Source organism: Gallus gallus, chromosome 1 (assembly GCF_016699485.2).
Source record: "Gallus gallus isolate bGalGal1 chromosome 1, bGalGal1.mat.broiler.GRCg7b, whole genome shotgun sequence".
NCBI lineage: Eukaryota > Metazoa > Chordata > Aves > Galliformes > Phasianidae > Gallus > Gallus gallus.
Genome location: NC_052532.1, coordinates 182435464 through 182458432, shown reverse-complemented (window position 1 = coordinate 182458432; position 22969 = coordinate 182435464). Strand labels below are relative to the sequence as shown.

Sequence of the window (22969 nt, the reverse complement as noted above, 5' to 3'; positions counted from 1 at the left end):
TGAGTGCTTGTTTATTCTGTTCCCATTGTTGGCTTTTCTCTGTAGTCACTAAAATCTTCCGGTCAGAAGTTTGGCCTTTTTTCAGTTCTGTGGCCTTTGGTGTTTTGTTTCCCCAAAGTATAACTGCATTAAATCCTGCAGTGTTGCCAATTTGTCAGACTTTGTCTTTCCGAGTGCTGTATTAATGTTCAAGTGTATGTAGGCTTCTCAATCTTCACACCTGTGTATAACAGTATTTCAGTGTCCTTTGTTCTGGTGTGGTATGGAAATGCTGTTTCTCAAGTTCCAGGATGGTGGCAAGCTGTAGATGTGTAACTGGCTCCTGTCACTTCATATATAGATCCTATGTGTACACACAAAGCACTCCATACACATGAAGGTAGCGAAGGCTGTGTAGCTAGTGTCTGGTTATTGTGACTTGATGACAATGAAATGGCTGCTTACTGTTCAGAGCAAGACCTGCATTATGCAGGGAAATGCTTGTCACTAGCAAATTGTCATTCGTGCATAAAGATGTTACATGGGTGGTGTTTGTGTACATCTTTCTTGTTGTACATCTGAACTGGAGATTAACAAAAGCACCCTTGTCTGAGTCTTTCAAGGAAACCTCTGGGTCTCCTGGCTTAACCACCTGCCATCTAGGGAAATCTGTCTGCTGGGTTTCTGCATGGACTGAACTGTGTGTTGTATTTCTAGCAAAATTGCAGCCACACCATTCTGAGGGTACCTGGAGACAGGCTGCACTGATGAATTGAGGCCAATGGGATGCAGTTGACTAAGTGCTGGGTCCTGCACTTCGGCCACAACAACCCCAGGTAGTGCTATGGGTTTGGGGTAGAGTGGCTGGAAGACTGGAGGAAAAGGATCTGGGAGTTGGTTGATGCTTGGTGAACGTGAGCCAGCAGTGTGCCCAGGTGGCCAAGAAGGCCAGGGGCATCCTGCCTTGTATCAGCAGTAGTGCAGCCAGCAGGAGCAGGGAGGGGATCATCCCTCTGTACTCAAACCTGGTGAGGCCACACGTCAAGTACTGTGTTCGGGTTTGGGCCTCAGTACAAGAAAGAGATCGAGGCTGTGGAGCCTGTCCAGAGAAGGGCAGCAGAGCTGTGAAGGGTCTGGAGCACAAGTCCTATGAGGAGCAGCTGAGGGAACTGGGATTGTTCGGTTTAGAGAAGAGGAGGCTCAGGGGAGACCTTATTGCTCTCTACAACTACCTAAAAGGAGGTTGTGGTGAGGGGGGTTCTGCCTCTTCTCAAAGATATTAGCAGTAGGATGAGAGGGAATGGCCTCAAGTTACACCAGGGGAGATTCAGGTTGGATATTAGGAAAAATTTCTTCTCAGAGAGAGCGGTGAGGTATCGGAACAGGCTGCCCGGGGAGGTGATGGAGTCACCACTGCTGAAGGTTTTAAGGAAAGGGTAGATGTAGTACTGAGGGATGTGGTTTAGTGGGCAATATTAGTGGTAGGTACACAGTTGGACTAGATGATCTTAGAGGCCTTAACCAGCCTTAATGATGCTATGATTCTATGTGACTGATTTGTTAGCAGATTCTGGGTGTTTCCATCAGTAGTACTGCAAATCACAAGATTTAGTGAAGGCAATTGTGCAAATGCATTTTAGTTCCTGTTTGTCTTTCCTCTGCATCTCTAAGCTAGGTAAGAGTCCCTTTGAAGTAATACTGGAGGTACTGTTTTCGAAGCAGTCTTGCTTTGCAGTCTGGGGGAGGAGTGGTTCATCTTTACATATTTGTAGTGTGAATTCAGTGACGCTGACTGTGATTTCATCCATTCTTCCATAGTTTATGCAGCACTGTTTCAATACTGTACAATAGCTAGCACCACTTTCACATACATAGGATTCACATAGAATTCTTTAGCTGTACTTTTGTCCAACTGTATTATATGTATTTCCTTTAATTTTGCAATTTAAAAATGTTTACATTTCAAACATAGACCATAGCCTGAAGCAGCTTTGATTAACATCCTGCTTTTCTGCTTTTAAACTTCCTAAAGGCTCTTTTGTCTTATGTAGAAACTTACAAAGCTACAGATGATAAAAAGCTTGATAAGGCATAAGGTGCATGACTTGGAAGTTGATGTTCAAACTCAGAAAGCAGCAACACTGGAACCAGCTGTACTTTCTACTGATGAAGGTGGAGACTACATGGGGAGCAGGAGCCAGGCTAACACCAAGTGCTGGTGTGGAAGTTCTGCTTTTTGAACAGGGAGCTGGAGAAGATAGTGGGGCAAAACATGAGTAGGCAAACAGTTACTGTAATGTGTTTTTCTTTACACCTATATGGGGCCAGTGTTTTTCAATCACCAGTAACTACATATGGTTCAGATGTCAGCATATATGGGGCTTTAGCAACATGTGATTGAGGTGCTTCAGGTGTGAATGCCATTTGTGATGCCTGAGGGTGTCTCAGGCCCTGCTATGTTGGCCCTGCCTGCTGAGTGCTTTCAAAGTCCCAGGCATCTCACAGTAGCACTGGCACCAGAGCTGCATGCTGAGAAGTGGGAGAACTTAATTTAGAAAGCAGTGGGTAAAGTTCCTTGACCCACTTTTGGCAGGAAGGCCGATCTAGGTTACAGCTTTCTGCTCCTCCCTGCTTTGATGGTTGTGGTTGCCCTGCTTGGTAATTCTGTGCAATGCTGCAGTTATGCTCTCAGCGCTATTCCAAGAAAGCTGTGTAAAATTAGTCTGTAGCACTTTGTAAACAGAACCCTAGGAAAATGTTAAACCATAGAGAAGGCAATCTGCACAGTGTTCAGTAATGTTTGGAGAGCATCAGTCATTTCTTACTTGTGAACCTACTTCATTCTGCACTCATCTCCTCCTTTGAAAGCATTTTTCCAGAGCTTTTACTGGGAAAGCTCAAGAGCTGTGTCATTTTTTGCAGTGCAGTGCAGTCTTCCCACAGTCAGCCCAAAGCCCTTCCAGCCCCACTTCCTGCACAGCTCTGCTGACCTCACAACTTGTGCTCTGCAGGGAGACCTCACTGCGGCCTTCCAGTACTTGAGGGGAACTTACAAGTGGGAGGGAGACTTACGCAGTCTGATAGTGACAGGACAAGAGGGGGTGGCTTTAAACTAAAAGAGGGGAGGTTTAGGTTAGATATTAGGTGGAAATACTTTACTCAGAGAGCAGTGAGGCCCTGGCACAGCTGCCCAGAGAGCTGTGGTGCCCCATCCCTGGAGGTGCTCAGGGCCATGTTGGATGGGGCCCTGGGCAGCCTGAGCTGGTGCGGGGCAACCAGCCCATGGCAGGGGTTGGAACTGGGTGATTTTAAGGTCCACTCCAACCCAAACTGTTCTATGATTCTATGATCAAGACAGACAACAGGTATTGTAATGGAGCACTGCTCTCGTCTGCTGAAATGGATGGCCATAGATGAAACATCAAGGAACAACATTAACACAGTCTAGAAAAGATCTTTATATTGCTGCTTCTTGTGACTATCAGTGGTTGTTTAGTAACGTCATAGTGAGACCTTCTCAAGACTTAGTTCTTGCAGTCTTCCAGCCTACCCTCCCAGGATATCAGAAGAGGAGAAGCACGTGGAATCAGTGAGCCTGGGGCATACGGTATCATGCTCAGTGTAGCAGATGGGCCAAACCTGCACCTTCAGTTGTCTTCCTAGTTCTAAGTGACCCACCTCAGGTATATGAATTCAGGCAGGGGATGTATTCTGAAGTATTCTCTGCTTTGTTTATCTGCTTACTGTTGGTTACTCTTGCTCCCAAGAAAATCTCCAGTACTTAGCTATTGAGAATCCAGCCCAGCTCCCTCGCTGACCCATTGATGGCTTGGGATCCATCAGATCAGGACTCTGGGGCATTGTCTGTATACTGTACAAGAAAAGCAGAATTTCACACAGCAGATCCTGCTGTTCTATTTTCAAAAGAGAAAAAGTGAGTCATGTTTTCCGTTTGAACAGGTCAAAATAGCACAAAATATGCTAAAACACAGTATGAAGTCATTCGTGTGACAAGGCATGCACTATAAGTGGCCTTCACATTTAGTTTTGGCCTGGTGCTTTTTTTATTTTTAGAAAATACCCTTCTGCACTCATGTGACTGCTGTTAGTGGATAGGCATCTTTATCTTTTCCTTTCTAATCTACTCAGCTTGCCTTACTGAAGCTCTACTCTTTCCACAGAGAAATATGAAATACTACATACTTATGGAGAGCAGCATATTAGTTGGCATTGTGATCTGGAAGCCAGCTTCAAAGGCTAGTGAAGAGTAAAGTCTAGAGAATTATCAAATATGTAACAATAATAATAGGAAGCCATCCCATTTGTATAGTCACTTGTTGCTTTTCTTTTGCTATGAACCCTGTTTGTAACTTTAACTCTTTTGAAGCATCCTCCTGCTGGCTGGGTGCAACACCATGGCTTCTGAATTCCAATTTTCAGTTACTGGATTTGACACTTTGAAGCACAGCAGTGTCCTGACATTGAAGAATAATCATTGTGTCAGTCTTCAAAGTGCTTTATAGTGAAGCAAACACTAAATTCTAATGCAAGATAAAGCCTAAGCACTGTAGGATCAACATGAGGAATCAGCAGTTCCCATATATGTACTCTTTGTGTGAACAATCAAATACAAATACCTACATAACTTTCCTGCCTTTAAGACTGCCACCTCTGTTAGAGCTAAACAGCTAAGAGCTGTCTAGAGAGCAAGTTTATATTCTGCAGAGGTCTGCTTTGATTCTTATCTGCTTCTGTATCACAACTAAATTATTAACCTCTTGCATTATCTATGCAATTTTCAGTCTCTGATGATATTCTTATTTTGCTTTTGGCAATATTTGACTTATTAGGAATTGTCATTTCGTTATTGGTATCTTTTTCAGTAAAGCACATTAAGAATGGTCTTCAGGGCAAGAAGAGAGAGTGCCATGAGTACATAAGAGCTTAACAGTCTCTGAACAAAAAGGAACGGTATGAAAGCCACTTTACAAAGGGATTATGTGCAAGTTACCAAAAGCAAGATCATGTCACTCTGATTATCTTAATACTTTTTCTTTTAACTGAATATAGCATTCTAATATTCCTGGACTGCCTTGAAGCCATCGATATAGGGCTCCAAAAAGCAAAACTGAAAAGGCTATGAATTGACACCAGAGTACAGGCGAGGGGAGTGCTGCATGAAAAAGAGCTGTGGGAGGAAGGAGGAATGTTGAAGTCCTGAGACTTTTAAATTATTATTAGTAGTAATTACTATTATTATTTCATTTTTTATTACTTAGGAGGGACAAAAGTAACATTCTGGATCTGTGCCCAAAAGTGGCTCTGTTCTGCAGTCAGTGGATCACTTCCCAACATTGCACTGGGGAGTAAGCGAAATAATTTTTAATTTGGAAGTATAAAAATGTGGATTTTAGTAATTAAAAATGAGTGTCTGGGTTGCGTGAAAGAGTGAAATCAGCTGACTGCTGGTGACGGTCTTGAACCATGACACTGTAAATGCAGTTCTGTGACACGTCACCAGAGGGATTCCTAATAAAAAGGGAGAAGCATGAACAGCATTGCTCAGGCACCAGCACTCTTAAAACCAAACCAACCAAAAATGGACAATAAGCAGCATTGAATAATCTTAAAAATAAAGCCTAGCTTAGTTAAGGAACAACTAAAATATGGCACCCACATGTAAGTATGCTACACAGTTGAGCTGGGCAAAAGTATTGTGGTTCTGGTATTCTGTCATTGAAAAGTATACAGAGTGAACACTTATTCTATTGTTGTGTCTGTAGAAATGGCTGAAGAACTTACGAAAGCATTTAATAAAATAAAAATCCAATTGAAATTGACACATCAACTCCAAAGATTTAACTTCCTTTATTCATCTGCACAACAGAGGTGAGGCAATCCCAGTAACAGGGTTGCACTGAATTCTCTTAATTTCTACAAAGTAAAGAATTGCAATGCTGTGTAACAATCATCAAGTTAAAACAAAATAAAAATTCACCAAACAAGGCAATCAATTAAGGAAAAAAGAAATAACCATACACACGATAAAACAAAACTGGAAAAATTACTTCAGGTTACTGCTCCTCCCTGTCTCAATCTCAGTAAAATACAAAACACTCATACAAACCCTATTGCAAGTGCATGGCTGGTGTTTCTTTATGTCGCGATTTGTTGGACTTATTTGTGCTTCAGACAAAGCTTTATTACTCTACACAGAAAAGGAAGATAAGATTCACACACCCATTTCAATGCTGTAGGAAAGCACATGTGTAAGAATAAACAAAATAATAAATCTGTGCCAGAGCTGTAGCTCTGCTTCCCCTGATGTTCTACCACTGACAGGCCTGTGAGCAGTCCCTTCGTGACCTTCCCCAGGTGTCACCACCTCCCTTCTGGGCACTGCCTGATGGGGAAGTGCCACCATGCCGACCCTGACCACCAGTGAGAGGTCTATAAATGGGGCCTCAATAGGGCCCGAACAACTTCTTGGTGCTAAAGAGAAGCGTTTCCTGGCTCTCATTCTGCTCTTCCCTACACCAGTGTAAATCATGTGCCTATCTGTTGAAGGCAGTAAGTTTTACTTCAGTGTAAATGCAACCGTAATATGGAAGCAGCATCAGCCATCCTGCTCAGGAATGGTATACTTGGACCCTAATGCTATGGCTTTCTAAGAGAGGCCCTGTTGCCTTCAGAAGAATTTTGTCTAGGAAAATACTTAGAAAAATCCAGATTATATTCTTCTAAAATGATATCCTACAGATTTTCAACTTCTCTGTGTAACTTTCAATGCTTATCAAATGCTGCTAAAATGTTGCATTCTCATAATACAAAAAAAAAACAAAAACAAGCAAAACCAAACACAAGTAAAGTGATTGCCACATTCAACTTAAAATATAATTTCAGCAATAATTTTCATATCTATCAGGGGAAGATTTTGACTTCATCTTCAGCAGAACACTACGATATACAATTGAATAGCAGCTATGGATTGCATAGTCTGTTTTATTTATATGTTTTTTTATAAGGACCCATTTAGAAAAGGGGTTGTGGATGGATATCTCCAGTCTGCCCACAGTTCCTGCAGCCAGTTTCATCACGTAGCCTATGAAGGAAAGCCTCTACAAGTCACTGGTAAGCTAATGACTGAACTTAACAGTCCTTATCATCTATAACATTAGCAAGTCTTGCCCCTTTACTATCCTAATAAAAATTAACTGAAGTGTTCAAGCCCACAAGTTTCTAAATTAAAGTTCACATCAAACTTCAAAATAAATACAATTTAATACAAAACAGTTGAAAAAAAAACCCTTTACTTGCAAGAACTTATACTTGGTCTCAAAGGTAGTCTATCCTATTTAACCCACAGTGCCCATTATGGCACACACTGGATTTATGGGGACACATAAGAAACAGTTGAACTTAACTTAGAATTATAATTATGTGGTCTACTGTTCAGCAGTTACCTATTTTAGAGCCTTGTGTGTCTACCTTCAAACAACTTAATATGTGGTTTCTTTAAATTTGGTTACAAATATTGGAAAAAGAAAATAATCTCTCAAAAAAGTGCCGAGTTCCTCTTGTTCTTATCAAAACTAATGCAAAAAAAAAAAATCAGGACACATAGGAGAGTCTCATAATTTTGCAGATCATACCTACAAACAGCCTAAGAGACTGCAATCATGAGAAGAATGTTTTCCAGAAGCAAGTTAAAACAGCTGTGACAGGATGGGTTTCCACTACCATCCTCCCTGAAGTCTCTTTAAATGATGGCATCGTGTTCATCACTGTAATAGAAACACAGTAATTAACGTTCTGCAGTACAATCATCAGTCAGTACAAGAAACTGCCACCTGGTTGCTGCTAAGAAGGTTATTCTGTGAACAAAGGCCATCTTGCTGAGAAGGGCCAAGTACATGTTAGTCCGGGCACTGCAGGCCTCTCTGGGCCTGGGGACATCACCTCAGTTAAAAGAAGCTGCTTCAAATGAGATGGATGATACTGGATAGGAAAAGCAACCTAGTTTTAAGAATTCCCAGTGCCTAAACTATGTCTGGGACAAGGAGGCAAGCTTGGAAGAAAACTGAGTAAATTTGGGGTATAAATGGCAAATAAGTTCTGCAAGTCAATAGTAAAGTAAAAAGCAATTCATTTTCCTTAATCATTATATGCTAATAAGGTTCCATCAAAATTTCAGCATACAAACAGGTGAGATAGATACAGTATGAACTCAGAATTATAAATGTGCTTTGCTCTCAGAAGCAAATGCTTCTGAGTAGAGAGGAAAAGAGGAGTCTGACAAAGACAAACCAAGCCCAAAAGAAGATGGTCCCCAAACCTATTTCATAAAGGAGAGAGATGGGTTGTCTGGAAGAGACTGTTGACATACTCTTTGTTTCATCCACCTGGGAAAATACCTAGAGAAAATGTTTAAAAGTGTGGTTTTCCACTTGCAGTCTGTACGCTGCGTGAAGCTCACAGAAAACTTCTACAGGATCTTGAAAAGAAAGCCAAGAAAAGAAAGTGTACTGTCAGCATGTTTGTAACTGTTGCGTAGGACCTACACTCCACAGCATGTTGCAGCTCACGGAAGGCTCAAAGTCACTGGTGTACACAAAACAAACAGGTGACTGTAGGTGGGAGCCAAACGATACCTTTTCACATGTACTTTTCTATGGAACACTCTTAGCTGCCCTTAATGGCTGAATACAAACATATGTGGGCAGGCTGATTCATCTAGCAGATTTTAAGTGTGTACTTTAGGGTGGTAGAAATAACTAGTTTAGGTGCAGATGTCTATATTCTGTTAAATGAATTCTACCTGATTTTACAAACTTGTCTAGAGTACTTGAGGAATATTCAGGTGCATACAATATGGAGCAAAATAACAGCAAAAAATAAATCTTAGAAATCAACCAGCTGCTCTGTTCACATTGGCAAAATACTGAGCTTTAAAAATGTGAATAATGGCTCTATTGCCAGTTGCACGATTTCTGTGAAAACAAATGAATTGTTTCAATGTAGTGGCTTGGGAAAGTGGAATATGACACGTCTGGCTTTGAAACTGGCTGCTCAAACTAAGCTTGGAGGTATGTAAGAGGTGATATGAAAGAGAGATGGTAAAAGGGTCCCAATAAAATGTCATCTAAATAGCAGGAACAATAGGCTGGGGGATAGAGTGAGGGTAAAGAGGGTGAAGTGGTAAAACAGACAATTGAGTCCAGGAAAAAGTATCAGAACAATCAGATGCCCAGCAAATATACTGAACATCTCACAAATACTGTTGTAAACAATCAGCGCATAGAGGGCATAGAAGATGGCAGAAATATTTACAGTGCTAGCAAATTAGGATGAAAGTATGCATACATGCATATGTAAGAAATACTTCTGGCATCAAGCTATTTAAGCAAATACCAGCCACGAAAAAATCCAGTATGTATCACACAGAGCAGAGCAAAGGTCTAAAAGGCACCCCAGCTGTGGAACAATTCTTCTATAAAGTTGCTGCACAGAAGAAACCGTCATCCATGAGACTCAGTCACAGCTGGCATGGATAGAAGTTGAGTCTTGTAATGGGGTATGGTGAGGGAAGAAAAACTGAACAAACCGGAAAATGAAGAAAGAACACAAGTAGTAACCACAGTGACTTAATTTGAAATAGCTGACAGACAAGGGTCTCCTAAAAATAATAATTATATACTAGATCACAGGAAAACAAAATTAAAACACACAGAAGAGAGGCATAAGAATAATGAGGAGACACAGAAGGGATGAAAGACAGTATCACAGTTAAATCTCTTAAACTCAAATAAATTTAGATTACAATAATATTCTCCTTACTCTCCTAGAGAAAGTCATACAGATTGTCTAGGAATAGCGCCTCTGAAACTTACATGGTTCTGTACTGAATGCCTCTTCTCGAGTGGTACGTTTTGCACCCAATGTAGAGAATAACTAGGACGCAAAGTGTCAGCACAATGCCACCTACAAAACTGCCCACGTCAAATCTGGAGGCTCTGGCTATGACAGTCTCAGATTTTGATGTGGCTGAAAGAAGAAAACAAAAGGCAGTTTTAACAAGACTTGTTTCAAGGGACTCCTTTGTATCCTGCCCTCCCCAGATGACTCACGTGTCATCTAAGTAACCTAAAGGCAACTGGACAAATTTTACATAGATCAATTGGCAAGATAACAGCCAAGCACACAAACATTTTTTGAAGTTCCACAATGTGGTGATGTGGGAGCAGCTGATCCATCTTCTTGCTTTCTCTGAAAGACTGTGATTGCCACTTCTCCTTTCCACCTTCCTCTTTCCCTTGTTTTCCCCTGTTCCCTCCTTCTTCCACATCTGCTGCCCCTCTTACACCAGGTCTCGTGTTTCTCAAATGCTCAATTTTAACTTACTAAGCTTGGCCTGAAATTACCCAGCCTAAAAGGAAGCTGCTTTGACTCAGATGAACACAGAGGGTCAGCCTACAGAGTGTCCAACAACCATCATGTCAGCCAGGACAGTTAAGTGATTGGTGTAAAGTACTTTTGGTGGAGATTAGTTGCTGGCTGCTCTAGTGTGTGTCTCATGGGCACGTTCCCTCAATCTGTAGCTAAAAGCAGCTAGACTGAGCTCAGCTCCACAGCTCAACACAAGTGTCCCCCAAAGATCAAATACTGACATAGATAAATATTGACTTCAGATAAAAGCTAGTAGTTTCCACGTGAAAACTGGTTTCATTTGCCACAAGATGACCCAGTTTGTGCCTGTTTGTACTTGCCACAAGGGGAGTTACATGACCAACTAAAAGTTCTGCTGATCTACCCAATAAGGTTTTGTTTGCAAAGAAAAACTGATTTCTACAGTTACTGTTTTTGTACTCAAGAGTACTGTCAGAGTGTACCTGACAACTTTTACATGAAGTGTGAACCATCCACAGTCATACTCCATTCTCCATTAGGAATAAAAGTAACTACATTGCTACAAATGGGGCACACAGAGCTCAGCCTTGCTACCAAGCCAGCTACTTTTAAAGCCATGGGGCAGCTGAGACAGAGGAAGTAGTAAAGATATCTTCATAGATACTGTACAAGGGGGAATGGAAGAAGGACTGAAGTACTCAAAAGCCTACTGCCAACTCTTTTAATGAACAGGCTTTCTCCTAACATCATTAATCTCCTTGCTGGTGGCTGCCAGTTCACACTATCTGCATTTGTATTTTTTTCTGAAATATTTCAGGTCACTCAGGTTAAGTTAAGCCTTATTAAGTATGTGGAGCGCGCAGAAGAACATTGCTGTGGCTAACTAAAAGCTTGCTCTTGCTTTTCAGCATGCATATACATTCCCTTTACTACACCTACTGTAAAACGAGACTGGTATCTAGAACTGCGCAACGTATCAACGTGTGGAAGTGTGAACCTACCTGTAACAGGAGAGAAAGAAATCTTAGAAGTGGTCACTGTAACATTCACTTGTGATGATGTGACTGATGAAGCTGTAGTCGATCTTGTCTGGTTGGTCTCAGCGGGCTGAGAAGGAACAGTGACATGAGCAGTGGTGCTGCTGGGATGGCTGGCATTGGTGGCATGGCTGGCACTGGTGGGATGGCTGGCACTGGTGGGCGTACCTGGGAAATTTTTCATTTGACATCATTCAAAAAACAGGTAAAATTAATGGACGGTATACTCACTGACTAACATGACATTTGTCATACCCACACAGAATGACAGAATAAAAATGCAAAAAAAAACCTGCATGGACATGTAGCTTTGCACACAAACTCTTCCCCTGCCCTCTTCCTTTGGAAAGGCCTAACTCCCATTTCTAGGTAGGACTCAAGGTCAGGAGTAGCCTTAAGGAAAGGCCTTAAATAAAACCTGGATCATATCCAGTAATTTTTAAAAGTATCAAGTCTTTTGGTAACACTATCCAAGTCCGCAGAATCACTCCTGACTTCTTAGAATATTTTAGTAGTGATTTAATTTTAGTTGATTTAATTTACCTTTGAATGACAGAGTGATTTTATTAAGGTTGTGTGTATTTTAAACTTGCACACCTTAAACTCAAGAGTCAAAATTGTTTCCACACATGGTGAAAATTTAACTAAATGAAGCCTGCTATCTTGTGGCACTTATTTTGTAGCAGACTACTGCCGAGGTTAAAGCAGAAGACTGGAATGCCGTTTCACAAGTTTGGTTGATATCTAACATCTTTAACTTTTATTCTGCTTTTACGTAACACTTCCTCTTTCCTCCTCATTTAAAGCAACAAACTGTTCAGAAGTACCATGAGACAAAATGCAAGAGCAACAAAAGAGGAGATTGATATTTATAGCAAAACACTAATAGCGTTAATAGAAGGCAGCCAGCTGGAATAATCACAAGAAAATTACCTATTTTTTAAGGAACTAATGAGAAACATCAGCCTCTTATGGAATTGAAACCTCTCTAAGCAGATAATACGAAGCAAACAGCTTTTACACATAAAATAATTTTATGGTGAAAAAGATCCCTTTGCATTGTCTACTGCTGTGTTATCTCTATAGCCTCATACAATCTGGATTCATTTTTAGGCACCATCAAAGCTTTTCATTATGCAGATTCAAACATCCAATTACACTCGTGTTCTCCTGAAATTGTCTAAAACTTAGAGCACTTGCATAAAGGCTACTTTCATCTCAGTTCCACAGCAAACCTGATATTCAGTTTCTGTTTTTTTGTTCAACACCAGAAATGCTTCCAAAGAACCTTCTTCCTGTAAACGTGGTCTAAAATGCAGGAACCCACGCACAGAATGTTGTCCATGCTAAGACTTTGGTTTCACTGCTTCCAATACAGACATGGATACCATAAGCATAAAAAAACAAGCACTGAGACAACGTAAATGTTCAGGAAGGGGAGGCCTACAAGCCACTTTTCTGGGTCATTTCACATTAAAGGTACTGAAACAGCACAGTACCCTCCCCCTCGGTAAATACGATTTATCTTCCTCTTTGATGTTATCCTTGTACTTTGCTCTAGGTGACACCAAGAAATGAACATTCATTGGATGGGACAGATGAAGACCACACTGTGCTTACCTTGTTACAATTAGGAAATTCAGTTCCTCTATGAAGCATGTGTAAGATACATCAGATAAAGTTCAGGGCACATTTTAATACTGGCAGGCACACTCCCCAAATATACAACCATTCATAAATATCAAATAGTTCCTCATTGTAGGAAATGGAAGTCTATTTGGAAACCATCTACAGTCATGAGATGAAATCACACCTAGCAACTACATTCTTTATGTAAAAAAAAGACATCAGCCAGAAGAAAAGGCAAATCTGAATGCAACTGCCAACCAATCACAGGTGGCTTTTTAGTTTGTTGGGACTTTAAAAATTAATTATTATTTTTATTATTTTGCTGTGTTTTTGGAACCACCATCGCTGAGTGTCAAAGAGGCCCATGGTTCTGAGCACTGCAGCGACTGATGGGTCCAGGTGTATCATTATTAGATTATACTGTACAAAGATGGTATTTACTCTGTGGGTACTCAATAACCCTTAAGAAAACATAAGTCAGCAAAAAAAAAAAAACCAAAAACATCCAAGCAGCTATCATGAGGAGTTCATGCAAATTTGCACATTACTTTCTCCCTGTCACTGTCTTATAAAGAAGGAAGAAAAGGATCACTAATAAGATTACAGCACTTGGTAATATAACATGTATTAAAAGTAAAATCTGGTTATCTTCTACAGACTTATCTTCTGTGATATATTTAGTGCCAGTCATTTCAGAACATCAGTGGGAGGTTTTCAGAAGCATGTGGGAAATTTGGGAAGTTGACATGAATTGGGCTCCAATCTGTTCTTCTCTCTCTTTGAAAAAGCTTACTCATATTATTTTACCAACAGAGTTAAGATGAAAGTACATTCGCTAGGAACATCTGTCCTTTTATCTTTTATTTCCTTAATTACTTTTCCCCAAAAGCCAGCTGTGCTTCATTGAACATCACGCTAAACACACCCAGACTGCATGAGTTATTTTTTCTACCTACAAAGGATGCACGCCGGGAGCACAATTCAGGTTTATGACAATTTTTAAGAGACAGTTATCTTCTTTCGTTAAGTACCTTAGCTATCTTATATCCGTTCGAGCTGCATATACGGTGTAATGATAATTCTTAGCACCATGCAATACTCTCTGTGTAACTAACCTCTCAAACTGCATAAGCACTGTGCTCGCATACAAGTAATTATTACTGAATGTCTTCATAAAATAAACACTCTCCTTTTCACAGAAAATGATCTTCCTGTGGAACGACATTTTCATTCTTGCCGTGAAAAGCAGAGATTAAGCAAAATTAACTAGCTGTATGCATCCAGTAATAAGCCTGGTACTCCTTATTCTAAAGAGATTATCAAAATGGATGTGGACTATCTTAACGTCTATGAAGTTTCTAATGAAAAAGCCAAAAAACACCCACCAACAATGAAGGATGTGAACTGTGAATCGGGTGAAGCAAGGCACAGCTATCTGTTAGGCTGGCAGTGTATGGGCTCAGGTTGCTTTTTACAGTACAACTCAGACCTCTGCCAGAAGCCCGTAGTCAGGGCTGGAGCGCAGGGTGGATTAAACACCTGTGTTTTACAGTGGCTTTGCACATGAGGAAGACCTTAAGGCAACAAGGGGATTACCAAAATCTCTCCACTTTCTGAGTAAGGCATGCCTAAACTGGTATATACTGCAGGCAATGGAATGAGAAACTGCACCGCTTCCTCGCTATACAAAAGTCTTTGCAAAGTTTTTTTTTTTTTTCCTCCACTGATGAGTGCTTTAATGGAACTGCAAGCAAATAGGGTAGCTCAGGTTATCTGCATATGGCAGAGGCACAAAGGGAGAGTTGTACTGGAAATGCAATGACTTACCTGGGACTCAGGATCAGCATAAAACTTCACAAATACACAAAGTATCTTAGGGTAGGCACAGCATTTACGCCCTGCTTTCACAGAGCTTTTGGCACAAAGGGGACCCAATTCATGCACAGAACCTGTTTTTCTTCTCTCAAAAGCAGCCTTTTATCTGTGCACCACAGACTGAATGACTGCATGACATTAATTCTTACCCAGGCTCTGCTGACATGGTTAAATATGCCTGCACAAGCTCTTACAGAAGATCACTTTCTTAAAATTTTCCTTTTTTATTTTTAAATAATAATCCCACATCAACATAGCCAAGGGTTGGAAAGCTGCAAATCCAAGCGGATAACCTGCAGGTTTGTGTCTCAGGTCAAAAACCTGCTTTCAAACTCTACCAGATGATGTGATAAAGATGTTTCTTCTTTCAACGAAGACGTGTTTTGTAAACACATTCCTTATGTCCAAGCATCGCAGCTGCAACAGCACTGCCTTGAGAAATTATTTTTACCTATAGTTTTTTTTGTGAAGGTGTGAAGGTAAGATACTCAGTGCAAAAATAACCATGACAGATTGCCTCGGATCTGCTGCTCATGTCTCACTTGAACTGCAGTGTTCTGTGCTAAGAGATCTAGAAAGACTAGTTTCTACTGTGTAAGCCATGAACTTTACCTAAAAGGAAACAGTCTTATTGAAACACAAGCCCCAGTGCTTTCATTATACTCTAAATCTATTTACCGTGAAACATGATTAAAAAGATATGCACTGTTTATACAACAACATATTCAGCTGTATCCATGAAAATGGAAGAAGAGAGAAAGAATCAACATTAATGACGACCCCGCTTCTTTTGAATTGTTTTCTGAAGCTTTATTTTTTGATTCTTGTTCTTTTATGGCATTGTATGGCATCTCTTAGCATTATTTTATGTTGCATCTCTATCTCCTAAAAGGACAAAGCATTTCTCAAATAACCACTTCTCGTGGATATTTCCTTAGAATTTGGTATGGTTTGGGGGCAGTTTTGGAGGTAGCTTCTAGGCTCATAGTAACAGGCAGATGAACATACGTACCTGCTGCAGATTGTGTGGATGGCACAGCAGAGGAATTAGATGCATTATTATTTCCTTCAAGGAAAAAAAGAAAACAAGAAAAGAAATATTCATTTTCACTTTAACTTACTATAAAGTACCAACAGCACCATACTCCATGTTTGCAGGCTCTAAGCGAGAATAAAGCAGAAAGCATTCCATCTCAACCCACATGGTTTTATCCTTCTGCAAAATGCTTACAGACTTCAGTGCAGCAGGAATATAGCCACACTTTATGCAAAGCAGTGCTCAAATGTTCTGCATCTGAACTATCTGTATCTCCTATTTGCTCTCTTCCATTACGTGCTAACCCAGCTGTTGTATCAACCCTGTTGCCACTGACTCTTGACCTACTCAAGCGTTATGTTGTTTCCAGTTTTTATGCCTCTATTTCAGTTTCATTCCCTGTCTCTCAATCTCTTCTATCATTTTGCAGCACCTCAATTACACACTGGGCTCATTTTGCTAACGTTTCACTGTTGTGACATAGGGCTGGACTGACACCCTGTGAAGAAGCTTTATGTTGGCTCATGCTGTCTCTACACAATAAGGCTCCTGTGAACACACCTATTTCCAAAGACTGTTTACATTTTTTTGTCCTTCCTTCCTTTCACCTCTAATTTTCCAGGTTTCTTTTTTTTTTTTGCTTTTGCTTTCCTTCTCATGCTACTTTCATTTCTCATTGCTGCAATCCTCTTCAACTTTTCTTAAAGGCCAGCAGCTTTTTCTGCCTAGGAACGATCTCCCGGGTTGCTCTGAAACTCCCACTCTTGCAACAGCCGCTGCCCTCACATCCCTCTCTCAGTTCTGCACTGCTGCAGATGCCCACGTGATCATTCTTTTCTCTGAAGTAACGGGACTCTTACAGCACCCTCCCACACTGCTAGTGCTATGAACCTAGCAGGACCTCTACTGCTTTCCTTCATGGCTGGAAAACAAAGTGCATAACATAAGAGACAACAAGAATAGCAGCGCCAAGCAACAGGCTTATCTCCTTTGGAGGGATCTTCTGTTCTCAACACTGAAATAGTCTACTCCAGAACAGTTTTGTCAACCCTCCTTGCAATTGCACAGGTTATAAACAAACTCAGATGTAAGAAGCAATGCAACATTTGTATAATTAACAAAAAGAGAGGGAGGAAAGGGGAAGTTTTTTTTTTTTTTTTAAGTATAATTATTGCCAACTAGCTCCAGCATTGAGTACTAAACCCACAGTTTTTATACTGATACCTGAGATATTAAGTTACAGACATAAGTGACTTTGAGAAACGGTCTATGATTCTACAATTACAAATACATTCTTCCTTGGATACCTTGCTTTTTATATCAGTATAACCCACAGATACACCTGGGGCTAAACCTTTCCCACACTGGCCCAGAACTGTAGCTATGCAGCTTTGGGTTTTCCTCAGGTTCTGAGTTCTTGTTTCTGCAACCTTGGGAACACATCTGGACACGGAGTGCATGCTCATACAGGTGAAAGGAAGCCATGCACACCTTGGAATTTGGGTGTGAGTCACTGATGCAATCAGTGCAATGACAAAATGAGTCAATGAGCTATTTGTCTGTTGTCATTGGCTATTCATCCCATGTCTTGCCCAACAGAAAATGAAATGAATAAAGGAATACAGAGTAAAAGTGACTCAGGGAAAATCCCTTCTGCATGGGTGGCTTCAACCCCATGCATTGCTTAAAGGCGTACACCTTAATGCAGTTAAGAGAGATCGCACCGAAAAAAACACGTGCTTTAGCAACAAGCTCAAGCACAGGAGATCTGGAATCCATTTTGATATTAAGAATATTCAAATGAACAAGTGCCTTTGCCTTTCTCTCAGCAGCACTGAAATAACAACCTGGCAGGCTTTCCACTTGGTTCTCTTTTTAACTGTAAATTGATGCTGGCGGATATTTCTAGTTCTACACATAAAGCTTTCTCATTTTGTTCCACCTCTCTGGCAAGGAGTAACATCCTGTTGCTCCAGGGTACCTAAGGGCATGAGAACTGACTTGGCTTATGCTCCTCATCAGTTTCTCCTAAATATCTTTAGTTGTCAGCAAATCAGTGTGACAATCAGAGTACCTCCATCCTGCCCTACAGCTGTTCATGGACCAGTAAAAGCTAAGCCACCACCAGGCAGTTAAGGCCATGCAGTAATATGCATTACTTAGCACTACCGAAACACAGAAAAAGAAGTGCCAGAGTATTACCTTGCACCACAGGGGATGAAGTCACATTATAGCTTGTGTTGGTGATGTTCACCTCTGCAAAGGCATTTCCAACTTAAAAAAAAAAAAAAAGAAAAAAAAAAAGAAAAAAGAAAGTTTAGTTTAGGTGTTTTAGTTCCACTAAGAGAAAAAAACAGTATAGCAACCGCCACTTTGAACATCTACACGACTAAGGTACTGTGGGCAGGAATTAGGTAATGATGCTATACAAGCATGGTACCACAACAGCACATCACAAATGACAACAGTCACACTATCCAACCATCACATGAACTGGAACTCTTTCCCATCCTCTGCTTTATCTTCCCTATCAACACCAAGTTCTCTACTTCCTTGAAATGTAAGAAGACTGAAAGAAGTAAGAGGAAAAAGTCAGTTATCTTCCTTCAGTAATTATATACGATCCATAACATCTATGGCAGAAGGGAGAGAACTTCTCACGTAAATCTTTTCCTGTAAGGCCTTTGCAGGTAGAAAAGTGCTTGCTCCATTCCTACATGGATATCATACTGTTAAGAGTATTTGAGGCCTGATGAGTGTCCTCAGGCCTGGTCCTGCACTGCAGCAGTAAGATGTAAACATAAACCACGCGGAATGCAAAGCCTGGCACTCACACACCTGCAAGAGAATCAGTTGTGGATCCTACCTTTGTCCAGCAGTGTTTAGTTCTGATCACTCACAACAACACTCTGTTACAGGAAAGCAAGTAACCTGAACTAAATGTCTCAGAAATAAAGCATTTTCTCAGTAGTTTCAAGAACTCAGACTGATAGTTTGTAAATACAACTGAGAACACACAATGCCCTTCCCTGCTCAGTCAGCAAAATGGGCTCCCTGGAGGACACCATGGGAGTTAGAGAGGATCAAGACCTCACCCAGCTTCAAAGATACCCTTATTATTACATTTTTTTAAACCCAAACCGCTAAGTTTCTTAATTTGGTCTAATTTGCAGTTGCTCCAGCAGATAAAGACATCCTAATAAGGAGCAGTGTAAAGGGTATGCCATGTTGGAATGTGTGGCAGTGAATAGGAAACCACCACCATTTCCAAACTGTTCTCCATCCTCAAACAGTGGTTTTAGTATCCAAACTGTGCACATCACTCACTGGGGAGACCAGGAGGCTTTAGCCAGGGAAACTGGAAGGACATCCTGGGTCACAGCAAAGGGAAAAGCATTATACCCTTCTGCATAGCAGTGGCAGTGTGGAAGCTCTGTGCATGAGCAGAAACGGCACTTGAGGCCACAGGATGAGCTGAAATGTTGGGGTGTGAAATCCTGGGTGGAGAAAATCTGCTGACGTTTGCTCGCACTGTGATTCAGAGGAGAAAAAAGATCTTTGTGTTTATTCTTCACAACGAAACAGAACTGAACCAAGGAAATGCCTGACTCCAACAGTGCACCAAAGCTCCAGATACCAGAAAAGGACAGAGAAAGGGGACAAGCAGCCTTTTCATCAGACAGCTCCATGCCTTCCTCTCTTCAAAGTCAAGCAGAGGTGCGGCTACAAAACAGCAGTGCCTGTGGCGGGCTGGGGTGCACTGCAGGCAGGCGTGCTTCCTGTCGGATGCCACAGCACAGCTGGTTGCAGCAAGCACTTTCAGGGCCTCTCTGTGGTTTTGGTGGTCTGATGCATATGAAGTTGTAAGACTGAGACAATTCGGATACACACACTTTCAGAAGGGCAGAATCACTCCAGTTCCTCCAGCTTTATGGCTGGAAGGCAGCTTTCAGGAGCAGCATTCAGATACAAAGATAGATTTGAGAGCTGAAAATAAACAGGATGTAACTCTAAATGGGCATAATTTCACTGTATCCCGTAAAAACCGACGCGGTGGGTAATTCCCACAAGCCCTTAATGTTAGAAATGTGGTCTCCAACTGAGGCACACTCTGAATTGCATCTCCCTGCAGGTGCAGCCTGGCAGGAGACCCACGCACCAACAGCGGAACAACTCAGGCAGTTCCGGCGTGAGATGGGGTGGTCTGCTCACTCCCACACTCACAGAGAAGATAAGCACATCTCTGAGCATTCTCAGGCTTTATACCCAGGCTTAGCTAAACCCAGCGCTCCAGAAAGATGTTGGAATAGGACTCATGTTTTCTTCTAAGCACAGCTTTACATATTCATTTTGTGGACATTTCAAAAGTCATCCAAACTGCGCCTGGGAACCTTTCCTTTTCAAGTTTGATGCAAAGCAGGTAAGGAGGTAGGTTTATCTCCAAGCCATTCTGTTCCTGTTAGTTTAAATATAACAACAACAAAGTAGGGAAGCACTGACAGCGCTCAGCTCGTTGCGAAGATCTGTGCTGGCACAGCAGCCTTTGATCAATCCAAACGTGTACAAGTCACAGTGCTGGAGCGGTAACAGCAGCAACGGGAACACCACCGCCACCCCCAGCATGCTCCAACTTACAGTGGGAACAGATGAAACTCAAATTCTGGAGATTAAAACACAAACTACCCACTGGCCCTAAATCCATTGCAAGAGGCAATGCTGACAAACTAAATCCCAAGACTTGTTATCCAGATGCTCCGTACTTCTTTTTCCCCAGACTCAACGAGGGATTTTGATATCAATTTCTGAAGCGGCCCTGAGCTAACAGAAGGTTGCTGCATGAGCCCGGCACAGAGATCACACAGGATTATCTGTGCAGCAATTTGGACAGGTTGCCATACCTCAGCATTGTGAAACCCATCTCACAGTCTTGCAAAAGAAACCATTACGCAGATGCTTATGGAAACAGCAGGGATCAAAGTAACTGCTGATACTCAGCTGCAGTCAGTTTGAGACTGAAACACAACTATACTTTTTGCTACCACACAAGGATTTAAATGAAGTACAGAGATATACTGCACCCAAAACACCATGCTCACTGTCAGGCCTGGAGGCACTGCCACTGCGTTTTCCTGGTCTCATGAGTAGCTCTGTGCAGGTGGGCTCACAGGAGGTGCTGTAGCTGTCTTTTGAATGAGCTGGATAGGGTGGGCTGCCTTGTATCTCCTCACTAAGATCACAGAACCACAGAGTGGTTTGAGTTGGAAGGGACCTTAAACATCGCTCGGTTCCAACACCTGCCATGGGCTGGTTGCTCCCCACCAGCTCAGACTGCCCATGACTCCATCCAGCCTGGCCTTGAGCACCTCCAAGGATGGGGCACCACAGCTCTCCGGGCAGCTGCGCCAGGGCCTCACTGCCCTCTGAGTAAAGAATTTTCTCCTAACATCTACCCTAGACCTCCCTTTTTAGTTTAAGCCATTCCTCTTTGTCTGATTACTACTGGACCATGTAAAAAGTCAGTGCCCTCCTGCTTGCAAGCATCTCTTAAGCACTTGGAAGGAAGACGTCATGGAACCAGCTGGATTTTATAGAACAGCGGGAAGGATTTTTGCAAACCACAATATTTTGCTGTTTCTTCCACTGACCTGACACAGAAACAAACCTTCTAGCAGAGTAAAAGAACAGCACGTATGAAAATAACCAGTTGGCCCTAAAATCTTAACAGGTGTGAGGGCAAACCTGCCGCCACTTTCATGTTTTGTAACACACACTATTGGTGGAGTTTCACACTTTCTCCTGCAGCACCCCTGGTGAAACGGGGTAACTACTGCCGAAACCAACACAAACTTCAGTTTCCGAATACGTGGAGGCCGACCCAAATGCAGCTGTGTTCCAAACACACTGAAACCCAGGGACTTCTGCGGGGCTCCTTGTTGCACACTACAGCCAGTACCTCTGCAGGTGCACTGAAGTGAGCCTCAAAAGGGCATGTTTTTTTGTGAGCGGGTTATAATGGAGACCACACAACCAAGTCTGATGGAAGGAGTACACCCGAGTGCCTCAAGCTGGTGAGCCTGGCCCTGTCCTGGGAGCAGCCACAGCACACAGGGGCAGAACCACACAGCCAGAGGCAGCAGAGGCCCACTGAACAGGGGGAGGCGGCAGCCCGGCACAGCACAGGGATGCCAGCATCCCAATGGGGCAGTACATGCAGTATAAATACATTTTAAAAAGCTTTTTTAAAAAAGCAATTTTCTTAAAATTTTATTTTTATTGCAATAACGTTCTTTCATTCAAGTTAATTTGGGTGCCTTTTTTTTTTTTTTTTTTTTTTTTGATCTTTACTTTGGAAAGCTGTGATGTACAGCATGGGGGCATTTCAGCCTTCGAAAGGGCAGCTCAGATTTCCGCATCTCGCCTTTTATCTGAGCGCACTTTTTTTATCACCTGAACGTGGTCCTCCGCCACCCGAACCAGGCTCGAGAAAGCGAGTCGGCCACTGAGCGGATGTGCCGCCGTAGCGGGGCAACGCGACACAGCGCACCGCCCGCCCCGACAGCAGAGCTGGAAGGCAGCGGGACCCGCCGGCCGCCAGGACAGCGCCCGAGGACGGCCGGCGCAGCCCGCGCAGCTCGGCTCTCGCCTCACATCAATACCGGACGCGGCGCCGCGAGCCGCGCGGGCGGGAACCAAACGGAGCCACCCCAGTGCGGCACACAACTTCCCGGCCGAGGGCCCGCCGCCGCCCCGAGCCGCAGCCCCGCAGCCCCCAGCTCTCCCCGCGCCGGGACACGGCCACGGGCATCGCCCCCGAGGCCCGCCCGTCCCACGCTGCCGCTACTCACGGGGGCCGAGCAGGAGCAGCAGCGTGAGCGCCTGCAGCGCGCAGACAGCGCCGGGAAAGATGAGCCGCATGGCCTCGGAGACAGCCGCGCGGTGCCGGGACGGCTGCAGCACGCCGGGCGCTGCCTGTCCGTGCGGGGCGGGGCGGGGCGGGGCGGGGCTG

The 22969-nt window shown here is 42.6% G+C and overlaps 1 protein-coding gene across 1 annotated transcript; it reads right to left on the bottom strand.

Annotated features, from left to right (window-relative positions):
- Positions 1 to 5828: 5828 nt before the first annotated feature.
- Positions 5829 to 22939, bottom strand: TMEM123 (transmembrane protein 123). Its single transcript, NM_001006279.3, has 6 exons — positions 22809 to 22939; positions 18166 to 18237; positions 15940 to 15993; positions 11388 to 11591; positions 9870 to 10023; positions 5829 to 7763 (listed from the first exon to the last, which is right to left on the bottom strand). The coding sequence occupies exons 1-6, from the start codon at positions 22876 to 22878 to the stop codon at positions 7739 to 7741; spliced, it is 579 nt and encodes a 192-aa protein (NP_001006279.3). The 5' UTR covers positions 22879 to 22939; the 3' UTR covers positions 5829 to 7738.
- Positions 22940 to 22969: the final 30 nt, after the last annotated feature.

Coding starts and splice junctions, on each gene's coding strand:
- TMEM123 (NM_001006279.3), bottom strand. CDS start 22,878: ATGCGGCTCATCTTTCCCGGCGCTGTCTGCGCGCTGCAGGCGCTCACG. Junction 18,238..22,808: donor GCTGCTCCTGCTCGGCCCCC/GTGAGTAGCGGC, acceptor TTTTTTTTTAAG/TTGGAAATGCCTTTGCAGAG. Junction 7,764..9,869: donor GGCATTCAGTACAGAACCAT/GTAAGTTTCAGA, acceptor TTTCTATTACAG/TGATGAACACGATGCCATCA.